At 35.3% G+C, this 19,490-nt stretch overlaps 1 protein-coding gene across 14 annotated transcripts in view; it reads left to right on the top strand.

Moving 5' to 3' along the window:
* The window catches only part of LOC135198187 (oxidation resistance protein 1-like), a 1,642,352-nt gene that overhangs the window by 1,589,810 nt on the left and 33,052 nt on the right, over positions 1 to 19,490 (top strand). For all 14 annotated transcript variants that reach the window (XM_064225746.1, XM_064225738.1, XM_064225737.1 and 11 more), the window contains one exon: positions 9,228 to 9,356. In XM_064225746.1, coding sequence (XP_064081816.1) covers positions 9,228 to 9,356 — 129 coding nt within the window. The remainder of the gene's footprint in view (positions 1 to 9,227; positions 9,357 to 19,490) is intronic.

A 19,490-nucleotide genomic window follows, 5' to 3' on the forward strand; every position in this document is an offset into this window, starting at 1 on the left:
CATTAGCCTGCTGCATCCAGTCTCAGACCAATAATGTGTCATTAGTGACTAAAGCTTGGGTCAAACATTAGCAATTTCAAACCGTGCCAGTCATAACGGCCGAAATTTTGCACGTTACGACTCCATTACGATCTCGTTACAACCAAGTCACCATAAATCGGCATAAATCGTAACCAAGTCGCCCAGTTTGATGACTTTGCGCCAGTGATGGTGACTATGCAAAGCTGCTCAGCGTAGTTGCCGTCGTTCCACGACTACTGTCAAAAGTCGCCATGTCATGGTACAACAACAATTTTGTAATGGCCTCTCGACTTACGGCTTTTGATTATGCAAATTGCAACTAGCAGCATTTGATTATGCAAGTTGTAACTAACAATGGCGAGTTACGGCATCTAATAACGACATATGCCTTGTTCTTGGCAACCCACAGCGTGTCCAAGGGGAGCCTTCGCAATGAGTTAGACTGAGTCATGTGCTTCGGCAGCCTATAAAGTTCAAGGGCTCAATTAATTACCCACAGCTGTCTCTTTTCAATTTTTAGTGAAATATATTTTGATTTCAAGGTTTTCTGTATTCTTGATATGACTTAAGAACTTAAGATATAGCTAAATATGACACATGAATACAACTTAAATGTAAATATATGTGGTAATATACTTATAAATATTTTTATAATCTAACTTTTAATACGGAAATTTACATTGATTCTGCCCATGAACAGAGCCTGCAGGGGAGTTTACATAATCATAAAGGTGGTTACATTGAGCCTTGTCAGTCATGGTTGCTGTCTGTCTTGTTGGGTAAAATTTGTTCAGCCTTCCAGTTACCAAGTGCGACCTCATGTGTCACGGAGTCCTCTTGATCTGCCTCGCTCCTGGCATTAAGATTGTTTTTTTAAATCAAAATTAAGTTGTACAACACTCATGCAGCCAACACCAAGGACTCGATACGATCATGATGACGAAGATTTATGGAGTCTGAAACACTGAATCTGTGGGACACAAATGGAAAATACCGATTTAGTTATTAGACTTTATTTATATAATATAGATAATATAGTGGCATCCATGTTCACAACTCGGTATGATACCGTTACATAAGTCAGAATACTATTTAACTAATTAGCAATTAAATCGTCAGAAGTCGTCAAGCCTTCACAGAAATTCCCGTTCAGTAAAAATCGTTAAATGTGGGCATGGCCTCAATATCGGTGACTTGCGCGTACAGTGACTCAAGCGTATAACTACGTACCTATAAATAAATACATAACCTCATCTCACCTTGCGCAATGCTGTTGTAATGGTTCTTTGCTGAAGTCATTATTGAGTCGTTATCAGTTGACAGTTCTCTTTTTTTGAGAGGCCCAAAACTATAAGCGATTGATCGCCAAGCCCAGCCCTTACATAACAGTTGTGGTCTGAAATTACCAGTGTATGACTCAGGCTTTAGTGAATATCATGTATTTCAACAAGTGATTTATTAGTTTTTCCTTTATTTGGAAGGGTATTATTAATGCCAATGTAGATTAATTTTATTTTTACCTTCCGAAAAATACACAATCATAAAATCTATAAACAGTAATATACATATGATTTATAAGAATAGTAGTGATGAAAGAAAAATCACAACATTCAAATGTGTACGTATACTGGTATATATAGATATATCTTCGTTACATGAGTTCATTACCTATATAGTCTAGTAATATATACACTCTTCAATACCATTATAATGATGCTTGACCATTATTTAGACATTTTACATAGGAAATCATTATAATTGTCATGCTTTTTGTGAAAGAACCGGCGGACAAAATATTTGAATCCCACCACTGGCTATATGCAAAATGATGGTGGCGTGTGGATCAAGTGTTAATTATGAACAGGTGTGGGAGTAGAGGAGGATAGCGCTGAATGACACATACCCAGAGTAAGCTTATGATGAAATTAGTGGAGATGCAATGGAGAAGGTAATCTGTTGAGAGCTCGAAGTTATGAAAACAAAGGTTGAGTGTAGTGAAGGAGTGATGTAAATGAAAGACGGCTGGTATCGGTACTAAGGTTTATGCAATAACGAAAGTGTGGAGTGGCTGGTATATTCTGACTATATTCTGACATTTGTAGTGGTTAGTGAAAAGGTTTCACAGAGTTTGTAAGAGGAGGAATATGAAAACTGATAAAGTAAAGTTTGTCGTGAGGGTAAATGGAAATGAGAAAGGTACATCAATGAATGTCAACCTTGGTATTGGAAAAACATAATAGGTTGATTCGTATATCTGTTTTGAAAGGAGGATCTTGGGAAGTATGGGAAATTTTGGAGGTGGTGCCAATAAGTGATAAAAAAAAGTTTACCAACTGTGAAAAGGGGAACTGGGCTTTTGGAAATGGTTTGTTAAGTGCTTAGAATGGCAATAACAGGTCGATGAAAAATGTATAATTCAGAGGTGTTGGAAGGAGCTATGAGGAAAACCAGCAAAACACTACTGATTCAATGGGGCTGAGTGCTGCAATTATTCCCTTCCCTAAAAATAAAAAAAAAAATAAAAAGAAAACATATGATGTAAATAATTAAAGACCAGTTTCCGTAGTGAGTCGCTTTGGAAAATTGTTAGAGAAAATGTTAACATCAGAACTCGTTTGGCACATATATTAAGAATAAAAAATGGCCTCTACCCAATTAGGATGACTGAACAACAGATCTGCTATAGATTCACTGTCACGCCTGGAAGATTACATTTGTAGGGGATTTGAATGCAGACTAATGACAGGTATTTTCTTTGGTACCGCAGATGCTCAAAAACATACCAAATTGGTATGCGTTCAATATGCCTTGTATATTAAGTGAAAACGTTCTGATAGACCATACATTTCCCATACAAATTCTTTTTCATTCTAAAACTTATCGCTTGAAATTGCATTTCCGTAAAGCTTATACTAGCAATAAATAACATTAATAGTCAACTACCCACAGGGGGAAAAAATATTCTAAAGATTGCCAGGTACAAAGCAGCTTCAAGCATACGACATGCCAGTCATAACATCAGTAAAATGCTAAAATAAAAAAAACAGACATGTGGGCCTCATAAAAAAGGCCACAGTGATTGTACTATTGTATAAAAATGTGAGGTGGAAAAACTTATGAGTTTGATGTAAGATTAGATATTACGAAGCGAAAAGTCAAACAACAAAATTCTTAGGCTTAATTTTAAATACCCCTGAAATGGAAATCCATTCAAGCCAAATGCAAAAATGCGTTAAATTTGTTTGGGTAAAAAATAAATTTTGAACTTGTACACACTCGAAATCCCTTTCCTAAAACTATACATCCACCCTAGAACATCATAAACAACGAGCCAGTGGCAGATCCAGGATAAGGGAGGGGGGGGGGGGGGGAGGCTGTTTTTTTAAAGCAAGGGGAGGCGAACGCCGAAGGCTCACGTAAAGCCGTTGGTCCCGTTGCTGAATAACCACAGGTTCCATGCAACGTAAAAGCACAATACAAACAAACAAACAAATCAAGGCCATAAGCTAGGAGGGTCTTGGGTGACCGGTGGCTCTCCCAGCGGGGTCCGGGGTGAACGGCCGGAAGCAAAATACTTCATAACATTTGACCAAGTATTCTAGGGCAAGTTCTGGTACTTTTATGGTGGTTGATATGAAAAATTTGTAACTAACATTTCTTATTAATCTTTACTGATTGACTGGAATTTGGATATATACTACTACCTACCTTCCAATTTCTGTAGTTAGAGAATACCTATTGATCAAAACTGAAATGAGATCATTCATACCATTCTTTACCACAAATGTTAAGTTATCTGCTATACTTCAATTAGTTGCTTACAAATAGTTAAACATATAAAGCAATGTCCGTAATTTACCAGTAAAAAGAAAAATACATATTTGACATAGGTAAGAAGTAACCTAGTATTTAATTTACATGTTTCACAAATGGTAAACTGTGTTGTAGGAGAGCACTTTATTTCAATATAGTCGAGTGTCATTATTGGCTCAAAAGAAAGAAAAAAGAAAGAAGAAGAAAAAAATAGTATCATCATATTATAATATATATATATATATATATATATATATATATATATATGTATATATAATCAGTCCTCAAGCACAAGCAAATCTTCAAAATTGACTGTCGTACGCGTCCGTTTCAAGAAAGACTCTCTCTCTCTCTCTCTCTCTCTCTCTCTCTCTCCTCTCTCTCTCTCTCTCTCTCGCTCTCTCTCTCTCTAAACTCTCTAACTAACGAATTTTGTTTCATGACTTTCCAGATTTACCGGCTGTGCTGTTCTTTCTTTCTCGCCCGTTTTTTTTTTTTTTTTTTTTTTTTTTTTTTTTTTTTTTTTTTTTTTTTTTTTTTTTTTTTTTTTTTTTTTTTTTTTTTTTTTTTTTTTTTTTACACGATTTCTGAAATCTGTTCTTTACTACAACAGCGACAAGAACATCAACAACTAATATTATTATGGTAACTTTTGATTTTTGCTGACATTCATGTTTGATTGTAATCCATTCTTAGGGGCACCATTCACAGCTGAAGGGGGCAGCCCACCCCTTAAATCCGCCACTGCAACGAGCTGTGGAACATAGAAAACGCAAAGGTCCACACTGCAATATATACTAATGAGTCGAAACTACTTCAGATGTGGGATTTGCAGCCATATCGCCCAGCAAAACTAATTTTCTCGGCCTAAGAGTGCTCCTGTTGTCACATCAATATGATGAGATAGGGTCAGCTATTGAAATGTTAGGTATGCCGTTGCAGAAATTTGAAACACTCAGGAATTAGCAGTTTTAACTTAATTTATATCAGAAGTGTTGGATTCTTGTACATGTTATGCCTTCAGTTTAGTAATAATAATAATAATTAAACATGCAGCTACTATGATAAGATCAAAAGTAGAAATTCTTTTTAGTGATCATGAAAATCTAAAACCCGTTATAATCAATAAATGGCAGAATACATGGAACAATAAACTTAATAGGTCAATAATTAAAAGAATCCATTCCATTGTTGTTATATGAAATTCAGCGTATCCGAAGCAACAACACATCTATTACAATAATTTTGATTAGTCTCGGAATTGGATCGCTCTCATTTGCCCATGGATTTTAGATGACTAGCCTAATTCATCCAATCCCTTAGAGTACCTAGTACGTCGTACAGAATGTAAAATAACAGGTGTGTGTGTTTGTTTAGTGAGCAATATGTAATGGACACCGAATGTCAAGTTTTGAAAAAAAAATTGTATTTTCTTTTTCAGTTTACCCATTTAAAATTATAAAAGTATTGGAAATAGAGTGTCAACTTGATTGTTAATAGACAAATCCTTCGAGGCAGCCCTGTGAGACCCAAAGCTGTAAATTAGTTCATTGGTCTGGTTAAACTACTTGATAATACTACTATAATCTTCAGAGGACTCGTATACAGCAGTGTAATTTGTAGATCTGGTTGTTATTCATGTATTCTTCATGTGTATCAGGTGTTGTTGGGTCTCTCTCTCTCTCTCTCTCTCTCTCTCTCTCTCTCTCTCTCTCTCTCTCTCTCTCTCTCTCTCTCATCTGAATTACCTACAGGTAAAGAATTGAAGGAAAGTCGGTAAAGATATTCTAAAATGCCTTTTGAAGCAAACGCCTGGGTATAGGTATTTAAAAAAATGTCAGATATCATAGGAGTAAATCACTCCAAAACCTAATTTTGTAATATATGACATTGATAAAGCGTTTCAAAAACATGCTTTTAAGGTAACATACATAATGTAGTCATGAAAAAAGTTATGGTAAAGGTAATCTAGAATTTTTATGTAAATTATCGCATCTGTAAATCTTTTCAGAAAAGAAAATGAATACATGGAACCAATTATTCCGAACAAAAATCTTAAGGAAATTGCACACTAGCAAAGGTATTAGCAAAATTCTCATTAGCAAGTCATGTCAATAAAATGTTCCAAAATTTTCATATTAAGGAAAAATTCCTTCTCAGGATAGTGTAGCCTACTGACTGGCTTGAAATGCATAATTTTTATTTGTATCAAAATTACGTGTTGTGCTGATTATTTCTTATGGTCAACATGAGCCGAAGTAAGTTTTTGTGGAAAGGATTTTTTTATTTATTTCTATTTATTTATTTATTTTTACAAATTGGTCATTTGATATCATGCCAGTGAGGATAATGGCTGTAACGAATAAGTTGTGTTTATTTTCCGATGTGTTATATAGCCACACGATGTTAAAATTAATCATCAGCTGATAGTGTCACTGGGATAGGATGCATGTATATACTTGCAGTAATACAGCCAAGTTTGGGAATAATAGGTAAACTACATACAATATTGAACTCCTTAGAGGGGGCCGGTGCGTCGTCATGCGGTGCAGGGTGCACTGTAGGCATTACTTTAGGTTCTTTGCAGCGTGCCTTCGACCCGTAGCTGCAACCTCTTTCGTTCCTTTTACCGTGCCTCCTTTCATATTTTCCTTCTTCCATTTTACTTTCCACCCTCTCCTAACAATTGATTCGTGGTACAACCGTTTACACTCGATTTCTGTTTCAGCGCTGAATGACCTCATAGGTTCCAGTGTTTGGTCTTTAGCTTAAATTCTATGTTCAGTTCTATACGATATTAAATTAAGCCGTGAGTTTTCGCATAATTTGTAAGAGTAATTTTAATCAGATTTTGACTTAAAAGACTTAGTATTAGGATACAGTTTTGCCTATTTAATTTTATAGCGTTTGATAAAAATCATTAATTGAAAGTGGTTTTCCTCCGTCTTTCTATCATATGAGGTACTACACCTGTATAATTTGTTCTATAGCTCTACACTTATAAGAACTCAAAGTAAGCTACTTGTTATTTTATTAGGAGTTTAAGTTTGCTTCCGTGTTCTCAAATTGATAAGAACAAACACCCTAAATGTTGAAACCAAGTTCCTGACTCGGTTCTTAAAATAGCGTAGCTTTAGGTGACGATTCACATTCATAGAAAATGGGACTGAGTAAACAGCTAAAGGTGCATTTGGTCCACTCAGTGAGCATAATTTAAATGGTCAGATTGGACACGGGAATTTAATTATTATATAATGGTAAGTATTTATAATGTAAGCAAATGTTTATGATGTTTTATAACAGCAGTTACACTATTGGCCTGACTAAGTATTGATAACACGATCTTACTTTGTTATAAATTAGTATTATGCTCAGTTAAGATAAACAGAACTAACCTGTCGTTCAGTGACTGTAACAGCAGCCTTTACAAGGTTGTTGTGTAGCCTAAAGTGAGTTTTGTGTATTCCATGTATAACAGTGTAGGGCTCGATGATATTACTGTTCAGTGATTCTTCCCGATCCAAATAATAGTGTGTAATCTAAAATGTGAGAGTTTAATCCCCTAGAAATGTAGGGAGTTGTTCTTGTCATGCTATTTTTGTTAAATAACTGCCCTGATGAGTTTGGTGCCTGACTATCGTGCCGGAATTGATATTGAAAATTCGTATATTTTTCATCTTATTGTCGTATTATTATATGGTATTCTGTATAAAGAAAGATTTCCTTCAACTTTCAGGAAAGTTGCATTTCCACTATTACTGTTTGTTTATATGCATTTTTAAATGGAAAATTGGACAAATCGTATTTACTTTTTGGACCTAGGGCTAATATGCACTATTTACCTCTCAGAATATTGTCTTTTATAAAGAAACTTTATTTTTGACCATACACATCTTTGGTTTGAAGTGTTTGCAAGGGTTTTGGTTACAACACTACTAATGTAAAGCATCCATAACTTCATTTGGTATGGCTCCTGCCCATGTGATTTTATTCTTTTGTAGATTTATATATATATATATATATATATATATATATATATATATATATATATATACTACGTATATATATATATATTATAGTGTGTGTGTGTATTTAAGAATTATTTCACAAATAGAAATAATGTAATTGTATATATATATATGATATATATATATATATATATATATATATATATATATATATATGTATATATTCTGTGTATTTAATCACTATTTCACAAATAGGAAAATATATTTTGTCTTTGAATATTGTCTTTGTCTCTCTTGCTGGCAGGCTGCTCTGCATAATTTTTTATATCTTAAGTGATATATATAAGTTGTTTTGGGCAAGGGTGACCTAAAGTTTGTGTTAAAAATATGCATATTTTTTTTACAGCGGAATTGTTTTATTTAAATTTTTTTTAAGGCTCCTCACTGCCTTGTCATTTCCAAGTCTACATAATTTACCAATTAATACCATAGCATTGTATCTTCAAGTGAAGCAAAGTTGATTTTGAATGAGTAAATGTTAATTAATTTGTAATATTGAAGCAGCACTTTTAATTCCTCTGTGTATGTGGAACCAATGATTACTGGTAATTCCTCAGTATTTGTAAAGGGATTTTGTTTTAATTCAAGATTGTACAGTAGTACTATTCACTCTTGATAGTAGTTTTCTTTCCAAGAATATATTTCAGGTATTTGGTGAGTTAAATATTAGTGTTTGCTTAGTAATCCTTAAGTCATGATGAAATACTATTGTTGAATTTCCAGAATGATTGTAATATAGAATGACAGTATTTTTTTTTTTTTTACCCTTTTGCATTTGCCTTAAAGCAAGTTTATGTCTAATTGATGTGAGCTAAATAAACTTCTTCTTTACCTTCAGTTTTTCCCATTTCTATATGGAGGCGCTGTTTCTAGTCAGTCTTCTCCATCTTCCTCTGCCCTGTACATCTTGATGTGAGCTAAATAAACTAAGACTGTAGAAATTTTTTTTATTTAGGCAGTTATCACTGGGAATAGTAGTGAGTGTTGGACAAAGGTAGTGTGACTGTTGAAGATTTTTTATTTTTAAACTGATACTTGGTATATGAAGTAGAGCTGTATCTTTTGGGACTGCACAAGCCCTGATTGTTGAAGAAGGAGTGTAATAACCCCAAGAGAGTTCTTTGCCATTGAAATAATATGATTAACTACTGCATTTCAGGGTAAACCATAATGGATTATAATCTGTGTTTTTTGTGGCAGTGCCAAGCAAAATAAAAGTAGGTTCAGTATATGAAATGACTTTGACTTGGCATGCTTATGTTTATTTGCAGTGTCATTAGTGTATTTATTTATATTTTATTATCATGACTTGTAAATCTTGTGCTTTATGCTGATTTGTGAATCCAAATGTTTTGTTATTCCCAGGTGGTATCAATGAGCGAGGAGCTTCGTAGAGCCTTATACTCATCATCCTCACTCACCAGCCTAGACCTAGAGGTCTTCCTGCCTGAAGTTGTAGGTACTACTGATATAGTGACTGATCATGTTAGAAAGGTAAGTTTTTTTTCTTTTTTAATATTGTAAGGTACATGCTCTGCAACATCTTTTCTCAGTCTAAAGTTATTGTATCCATGTTTAACATATCCCATGTTCCTTATCTGAGCAGTGAGGACAGGGCTGATATAATGTTGAAAACCCACTGTGCCCCTTAATAATGGGCAACTTAGAACCCCACTAGTGAAGTCTTGTTCTTTATTGCACTGAACTATCAAATTCTACTGGGTCTGTAGGAAAATACAGTGTTGTGCTACCATCTCTCTCATCACATAAAAAGTAAAGTAGTATGGTGACAATTAAAAGGCATGAGCTGTGTGTGTGGAGTAACAAGAGAGGGAGATAGAGTAAGATGACCAGTTTTCTGAGATAAAATCTGGGGACATTTTGGGTTTAGAGGTGTAAAAACCTCCAAAACATGACATGTTTTTGTAATTGAAAAACAAAGATTGGGACACTGTGCCCTTACCATTCATACAGCAGCATTCAAAAGTTTCACCCACCCTATTTTAGTGGGGGATATTATGAGTTGAATTGTACAAATTGTGATACAAGCATGAAACTTGGCACACTGATTTTTTAAGCTGTACTTTGCAAAATTTGGGTCCTGGTCAAAACAACAAATTTTTTCAAGATGGCCACTCTTTTTTGAAAAATGGCATAATTCACAAATGTTCTCATGGCAAGTATCATCATATAACTCGACAAAACATTTAAATTAGTCAAGTATTTCTCTACTCATACATTTCTACAACAATTTGGCAAGTAACCCAAAGGTCAATGAAAGCCACGTCCGGTTTCAAAATGGTCAAAAAAGGCCATTTTATTACTTAATGTTAACGAGAATTGCAGAGTCTGGCTGCAACCATTCCACAACAAGTACAATATACCTTATTAGGATACAAAATAGCCACAGTAGACTGCTCTTTATCAATCCTGATACTTACATGAACATAATCCTGTACAAGAAAGCCCAGAGCGATAGCACTTGTAGTTACCAACACAGTTCAATTTTTTGCACCCACTTTTCAACAGTTCCTGTTAAGATGCATGTTTCACTGTCTTTATCTTTTACCTAACCCCAAATTTCAGGACTAGGCGGCTCTTGATTTCGATTCAGAACTTGACCCCAAACATGCCCACCTTGGTATACCACCCTCTTGATGTGCTGTATTAAAGCATCCTAGTTAGAGGGATTGCATCAAAAGACCTTTGTTTTCTCACAAACAATTCAAAGCGAGATTCATTGACTGCAAATGTAGTTGTTGCCCTGTCATACATTATGCATACAAAAGCTTAATGTCGATTTTCTCAACCTCTAAACTCACAATATCTTTTGAATCAAGTTTTTAAAGATCAGAGGATTCTTCTAGAAATGAATTTCCAAAATCATTGAAAGTCTTAACAAACCTTTGAACTTCTCCAAAGAATGACTTCTGTGAGATCATTGTATCCTCATGGTGTTTAATATCTGGCAACCTGTGGGGTGAATTGGCCATGGTTTCAAACTTGTCTACTAGTCTGGTTATTTCAGGATCAGCTACCATCCAATGTATCAAAGCTGCAGGATTCTCTGTTAAACCAATTGCGCCACATCACCCTTTATGAAAGCTTTTTCTGTTCATGTGCTTGATCAATTGCAATGTTAGAAAATACTTTGCTCATCTTCCTTACTGTAAAATGTTGAGATAAGTTACACTTATCTCAACAGATGGACCACGCTTTTTAGAGGAGTGAAATGATGACCATGAGACCTTTTCATTATCAAACAGGCAGGTTTAACACTTGTGAACGCACTGGGGAGAGATGGTATCTGTTTGGTATTTTGTTTACTCCCTAAAGTCGTCAGATGAAGGATGTTGGAAAATAGAAATCCCAGTTCCATGAAATGACGACTTCACAGTTGTAGAACTTGGATTGTGGTCAATGTTTTCAACAGCACTGGTTGTGAAAATACCTTTACGTAAAACAGAGGGACACACCAAACCTTCCGACAAGAAGTGATCAATCATAGCCTGCACCATTTGTGTTGGTATATCTAGCACTCGCTGGTACAAAATGTATAAACCGTGCTGGAACAAGGTATCAATTAGCTTCTTCTTCCTGGTTCTGGCATAAATGCATATTGGAGTTTCACGTTCCACAGAATGTCGCTGTTGTTCAGCCTTTTTGGCACCTTTGCATGGTAGTTATACATAAGGAGCTGTGTAATGGCAGTACGTATCTGATCTACACAGATGATTCTCTAGTTGTGACTGTATATCAGGACCATGTTCAATCATTTTGACTAGTTCAAGTACGTAGACATTAAGGAACAATAGTAGGTACATCTTCCGCTGGAAACATGCCATTAAATTTTGACTTGTGTTCCCTCATGTGCACTCTTACAAATTCAGCTGTTCTTGCCATATTGTGGGTATCATCATAATTGCATGCTAATGCTATTGCAGGACCGACATCCTTTTCGAAAAGAAGAAGGACATCTCTTTCTTCAGTATAAGCTTGTAGATCAGGAAGCTTAGCCAACAGCATTTCTTATAGGCAAGTACGATGAATAGAAAATGACTCATCATTCAACTGTTGTGCCCGCTGTTTGAACATATTTGCAAGATCTAGTCTAAAAGCATTTGATTCTTCACTGTTTCACGAATGTAATTTACTAACTCGGCCAGAGCAATATTTTCAGCAACAGTTACATTTTCTAGTTCATTGGACTTATCTTCTTGTTTTTTCTTGCAAGATCTTTCTTTGTTATATATGCTACCTAGACAAACAGAATGATATTTCATATCTTGTACAATTACATCACCTGCACTAAGTTTAGCTAGCAACCTTTTATCTTGCAGCATCTCTGCACAACTCTTTAACCTTTCATTTAATTTCATGGTCATTGCCTCTCTTAAAGATAACAACGGTGCCTCTTTGTCACACAGGAAACATTCTCGGCTGATGATCTGACGAGTAAATTTTGGAGATTCACAAGTTTCATTCCTTGATTCGGTCTTGGAATGGTTTTCTTCTGCACGTTTTAACTTAGTGTTGTTAAATTTGGTTCGACAGCTTGGGTGATACTTGGCATCATTGTCTGTTAGAGTTTTCTCAATACCATTGCCATCGTCTAGCCGTCTTGAGGTCAAGTGGAATAGGCAAACTATTTAATTTGTGAATTTTGGGAACATTTCTTGATAACATTTTGTACCCGTCAACTGAGGATGTTAACGATTCATCTGCATCTTCTTGGCACAAACAACATTTAAACCAATTAGTTTCCCAACTATCTGTTGAGACTGAAGATAGGCGCATTCTTTTTGCCATGCTTAAATGAAAATCTAAGAATGCAAAATAATCTATACACAAAGGGACAGTACCATAAATACACAACTGGAACTTGTTTTCCTAGACGACAATTGTTTATCAATACTCAATACAGCTAAGATAAGAATGTTTACAGGCTGAGGGTTTATCCTTTTACCACCTAAAACTGCACTTCATTTGTATGGGATTCAACTGAGTTCGATGATGGCATTCCTACACTCAGCCCTATCGCTCATCCATTGTAATTTAACTCCCGTGCAATCTGTACACCATCCAGAGGTAGTATGCCCAGTCCTCCTTGGCTCGACTATCCCGTGTCAGCACCTCCTGTCAATTCAGGTACAACTCTATGGTTGTACAGTATGGTAAACCATAAAGTATTTGGGAGACTCATAATGAGCTTACAATGAACCCCATGCCAATTAATAATAGGCAACGATTTACACCAATGTGCCCTGGTAGTGCATGTAAATCGCTCTTATTATTTTGCGCATGTGCAAATACTATTTGATATTATGAAATTTGAATGTAGGGGCAACAAAAAAAATAATCATTCATGTGTTTTGTTTCAAACGCATGTTAAAATAAAATACCAAAATAGCCATGTTTAAGCGGTGAAAATTGTTTTTATTCTTATTGTTTGTGCATGCACAGTACAAAACTATTAGAAACTAACTTATTATTGATTATTATTAGACATTCTAGAAAGTAAGTACATCAATTAATTCACCAGTTTTATTCAAAAGAACGTTACCACATAATTTGAAGTCTATATTTCAGATTTCTTCCATTGCAAAAACGGCCATATTGAAAAATTGGGTGACCATTTTGAAAAAATGGAATTTTTTTTACCAGGAGTTTGAAAGTGTATAAAATAGCTTAGTGGGCCTTTGTGCAAAATTTCATGCTTGTATCACGATTTGCACAATTACCTTGATTATCTGGGATATCCTCTACTATTATCCTATATTGCAAAGGAATTGAATAAAAATCCAATTGATTAACAGTGAGTTTTTCTCTCTCTCTCTCTCTCTCTCTCTCTCTCTCTCTCTCTCTCTCTCTCTCTCTCTCTCTCTCTCTGATCAGAGTAGCTGAGATCAAGAACATCCATAAAATCAGCTGCAAAAAATAGGTATCAGCCAGACACTTCACCCAGACTAAGGCCTTCTCATTATTCATGGCATAATAAAATAGTGAAAATAATGACTACTTACCAGTGATTGAAAAGTATTAGATGGCAGAAAGAGAGTGGTGCTGGCTGGTTGCTGTTGGGAATGCAAGAGGGGAGTCAGAGATGTGCATGACAACACTTGACGATGGTTTGGCGTGAAATTTGGTTTTATGTTCTTGGAAGGTAATCTTGCAAATTATGCCATGCAAAGCTGTTTATTATTTCCTTAGTTATATACACTGTACACAGTACAGTGCGAGTAGTACGGTGTGCAACTATAAAGTTTTTTTTTCTGTATTTCGGATCTTTCGCTCACAGTGAAAACCAGGGACATGATTTACAGCATATAGTTATGTATCTATTAAGCTCATTCTAGGTTGGGCCCCATACTGAGCATAATAGGTCTCTCTCTCTCTCTCTCTCTCTCTCTCTCTCTCTCTCTCTCTCTCTCTCTCTCTCTCTCTCTCTCTCTCTCTCTCTCTCTCTCTCTCTCTCTCTCTCTCTCTAAGGGTTATGTAAAATGTATTTAAAATTATATTGTTGTAAAAAAAATTTATGATAAGGCATATTGTACAATATTTAGGATATTCACTAATTACAGTGGTGCCTTGGTTTTTGTACATAATCTGTTCCAGAACCTCCCACGAAGTCTGAAACATACAAAAACTGAAACAATAATTGCCATAAGGAATAATGTAAATACAATTGTAATGTGTTCCAGCCCCCAAAAATATTAACAAAAGTACATTTTATAGGGAATGAACAGTTTTACAAACAGAAAATAATGAGAAATAAATATAAATGAATAATGAAATGAATAATGAACATTTAACATCACTCTTATCTTTATGGAGACTCTTGTTAGCGTATGGAAGACGGAGAGAGGGGAGGAGGAGTAGGGGGAGAGGTTATTTGTTTGGAAGGGGAATCCCTCTCCAGAAGGATTTCAGGCATCAAGGAACTATCTGGGGTTACTTCTCTACTCTCATTTTTATGGTACTATCTGGGGTTACTCTACTCTTCATTTTTTTACTGTGGGGACTTATCTTGGGGATTCTACTCTTCATTTTTTGGTTACTGGTTATAACTATATGGGGTTACTTCTACTCTTCATTTTTTACTGGTACTATCTGGGGTTACTTCTACTCTTCATTTTTTACTGGTACTATCTGGGGTTACTTCTACTCTTCATTTTTTACTGGCACTATCTGGGGTTACTTCCCCTGTTTGGTTTTTACTGGCACTAGGACCACCTTCAGTCACTGGACCCTTGTCAAATAACAAAACTGCCCAGAGGCATTTGCAAGTCTTTAAAATTTGCCTAAAGTGGAACACGGCAGTGTTATTAAAGATGTTGAAGACATGGATTACAAAATCCTTGTTGGGATAATAATTCTCCACAAAATCTTTTACATCATTCCACTTTGTAAATATGTAATTTATTACTGAAATAGGCACATTATGAAGGGTTATAGGCATTTTCTCACTGAGGTCGGCATGCAACATCCTCTATGGGTTCTTTCTTAAATTCTATAGTGTTTCTTACCATTTTTACAGAAGGGCTGGCACTTGTAACTGTCTATGGCCCCATGATGGCTTATTTAGCAGTTGCACTCAAATAAAAAACCACAAAAACAACCAATACAAAAGCAAAATGGGTCATGAAAGAACACGGGATGCTTTGTTTGGGTGCTTGGTACAGGACCTAGTCAAGTGGTGGGCCGTGGAAAGAGCATTTCCGAGTGTACGAAATCCAAGGATACATATGAAACCCGAGACAAAATTTTGTCAGAAAAAGTCTACTAAAACTGAATTGTACAAAAAGCAGGGCATATGAAAACCAAGGTTCCACTGTATTTTCATTTTGTTTTCCAGTAAAAGCAGACTGGAAAATAAAATGAAAATAATTTGCAAACATTTTAAATATTGTACAACATACTTTATCATAAAAAGGCTCTACTATAATATAATTTCAAATTCAAATACTACATACATCATACATTACCCTTACACACACACACACACACAGACACACAGAAAGAGAGAGAGAGAAAGTGTGTGTTGTACACCTATTATGCTTAGTCCGGAGCCCAACATGGAGTGAGCTTAATAGATAGATAATTACATTATAAGTATGCTGTAAAACATATTAATCATAAAAATTGGTATTTAGTCACATACACAATATGTAAAAATATAGTAATTAGTGAAGAAACACAGTTGTTATACAAAAGAATTTAATTAGTGATAATTTTAAAAGGATTAATACATAATGCTATGGGAGAAAATGATTTATGTATACAGTATACAGGGGTAACTTCAATAGTTGTCAAATGTTCTGCAAGACCGATTTATTTAATTTGTAATAAAGATTTATTTAATTTGTATTAAACATTTTATAGATATTTTGCTGTTTACATTAATGTTAATATTTTAAAATCAGTAAATCCTTGTTATAAGCATTGCAGGGGGCATATATACATTAGAGTAACAATTGTAAAAGGGTGTTAATCTAAGATGTCGTAGGATTTTGGGATGATGGTTTGGCATGTATTTTTATTTGAAATGATATTAAATTGTTTTAATTTAAGGTATATTTTTGTTTGAAGTATCAAATTAAGCAGTGAAATGTTAAAATACAGTTGTAAGCATTTTAGTTTATGGGGTACTGAGTATTTGGCTGTTATAAGCATTTTTAGAGGGGATTTTTGCATTTCTGTGACAAGTTCTGGAACCTAATACTGTGTAAAAGTGGTGGAGCACTGTGTAGGATATCAAATTCCTCTGCATATGTATTGGCGGCAAGTGTCAATGAGTTGCTGGAGACCTTGCACTGATGGGGAAGTCAAAACCATATCATCAGCATACAGAGGTTGTATATTGTTGTTTTGTTGATTGTGCATCCGATTGGGAATGAGTTCAGTTTGACATTCAGGGCATCTGTGTACGTATTAAACAGGTATGAAGAGAGAATGTCCCCCTTTCTGAAGCCCGTTTAGGGAGGCGAAGGTGTATGACAGTACATTACCCCATTTGACACAGAATTGCTGTGTGGAGGACCAGCGATATAAAATGCCAATTAAATATAGAGGTGTGCCTCTTTTTTTGCTTTAAGAAGAGCTTCAGGTAGTTTACTCCGTCAAATATTTTTCTCATCTACAAAACATAGGAAAGCAGGAAAGGCTGATGATAGGTATTATAGTTCAGCAATTCTTTCAGGATGTAGATGCTGTTGTCGGTTGAGTGGTTTGCTTTAAATCCGAACTGGTTGTCAGTGGTATGTAGAGAGGGGAGAAGTCTCACTAGAAGAACCGACTCGAGTATCTTCGATGCAGTCGTAGTGATTGCAATCAGGCGATAATTGCCAAGGTCAGCTGCATCCTTTAGCTTGTTTTTGATTAATGGTATTAAGTAAACTAAGAGTAGAGAGTCTTGAAGAAACTGGTGAATTATACACACATTGAATAGGGCAGCTAGCTGAATGTAAATTATTGGGTGGTTGAACTTGAAAGCTTCTGCAGGAAGACCATCGCAGCTGGGCAATTAATTATTAAGTAGGTTGTTTATGGCATTGGTAATGTCACCTGGCATAATACAATCGGTGAATTGAAATTGAACGTTAACATCAGTAAGTAGCTATACCCTCATCTCCGACGACTTCTCCTACCCTTTGTGATAGCTTTTTACTTTCGGGGTGTAATGACTGAATGTCTCCAAAGATAAGGATAATCACTGGATTCTAAATTTCTAGACTTTGCATCAGCTGTTAGTTGCTTTTCATTCATTCTGCAGTGCTTAAGAGTAAGTTTGAACTGCACTCTCGCCTGTCTCATTAGCAATGCAGTGTCCTGCCCTCAGGCTACCATTTTGCTTCCACAGTAAAAACATTTCTTGTGAATAAGTATATACAGATCTTTAACAAAGTCATTCCAGCCAGGTATATTACAAGAGTTGCCTTGATGAAATTGAAAGCCCTACCAGAGGCTAGCATAGTTGAAATTATGTTTGAATAGAATTCTTTCAGTTCTCTCCTGTTGTGGTCATTTCTACATTTTGTGTAAATACAAAGTAAGGCATCTGCCAGTTGAACTATTGGCCGCAACCTAGTTTTCATGGTTCCCCCAAAAGTATCTGGTTTTCTGTTAGTTTTTAAAATCCCATTTTTAAAATCCCAGTTAACAGTTGGTGGGCTATCAGTTAGGGGTTCACAGTAGGGGGGTGGGGTACTAAATAATACCTGTAAGGGGACTTGATTGTAGCCCATTGCAAGATCGTAGCGAATGTTGGAGGTCACAATAGAATCATGAAGTGGCAGAGATGTGATGCAGTTCTCCAGCCTGGAGGTTGCAATTGTTTCCATTCTATTTTGTACTTTGGAATAGGAGGAGGGAGGGAGATGCATTACATCACTAATTTTGAGAGCACAATTTTGACAGAAGTGAGTAAGTTAACCCTTAAACGCCGACTGGACATATTTTACGTCGACATTTTTTGTCTCTCGGGTGCCGACTGGACGTATTTTACGTCGACATACAAAAGTTTTTTTTAAAAATTCGCGGAAAAATACTTTTAGGCCTACCAGCCGAAAACTCTTGAATCACGCGCCTTGGGGGATGCTGGGAGATCACGGATCAAGGTGTTGTTTTGTTTACAATCGTTACGCAGGCGCGCAAGCGCGAATTTCTTTCTTGCTGCACTAAAAAGTATCTGTGACACATCTCGGAAATTATTTCGTCACTTTGACCTAATTTTTTTACCATTTTAAATTAGCCGTTACATGGAGTATTATATATATGAAAATGTGCGCATTTATATGTAGAATACAACAAAAAAATACTCATGATTGTAGCTTTTATCAGTTTTGAGATATTTTCATATAAATAACGATAAGTGCCAAAATTTCAACCTTCGGTCAACTTTGACTCTACCGAAATGGTCGAAAAACGCAATTGTAAGCTAAAACTCTTATATTTTAGTAATATTCAATCATTTACCTTAATTTTGCAACTAATTGGAAGTCTCTAGCACAATATTTCGATTTATGGTGAATTTATGAAAAAACTTTTTCCTTACGTCCGCGCGGTAACTCTTCCGAAAAAAATCATACATGCGATTGTGGTAATGTTTGCACCATTTTAAATTAGCCGTTACATAAAGTTTTATATATGAAAATGTGCGCAATTTCATGCACAATACAACTAAAAACAACCCATGGTTGTAGCTTTTATCAATTTTGAAATATTTTCATATAAAAAATGATAAGTGACAAATTTTCAACCTTTGGTCAACTTTGACTCTACCGAAATGGTCAAAAAACGCAATTGTAAGCTAAAACGCTTATATTCTAGTAATATTCAAGCATTTACCTTCATTTTGCAACAAATTGGAAGTCTCTAGCACAATATTTCGATTTATGGTGAATTTATGAAAAAAATAACATTTTCTTTACGTCCGCGCGGTAACTCTTCTGAAAAAATCATACGTGCGATTGTGGTAATGTTTGCACCATTTTAAATTAGCTGTTACATAAAGTTTTATATATGAAAATGCGCGCAATTTCATGTATAATACAACAAAAAATAGTTGAAGGTTGTAGCTTTTCTCATTTTGAAATATTTGCATATAAATCACGATAAATAGAAAAAAAA

This window comes from Macrobrachium nipponense, chromosome 21 (assembly GCF_015104395.2).
Source record: "Macrobrachium nipponense isolate FS-2020 chromosome 21, ASM1510439v2, whole genome shotgun sequence".
In the NCBI taxonomy this organism is placed as follows: Eukaryota; Metazoa; Arthropoda; class Malacostraca; order Decapoda; family Palaemonidae; genus Macrobrachium; species Macrobrachium nipponense.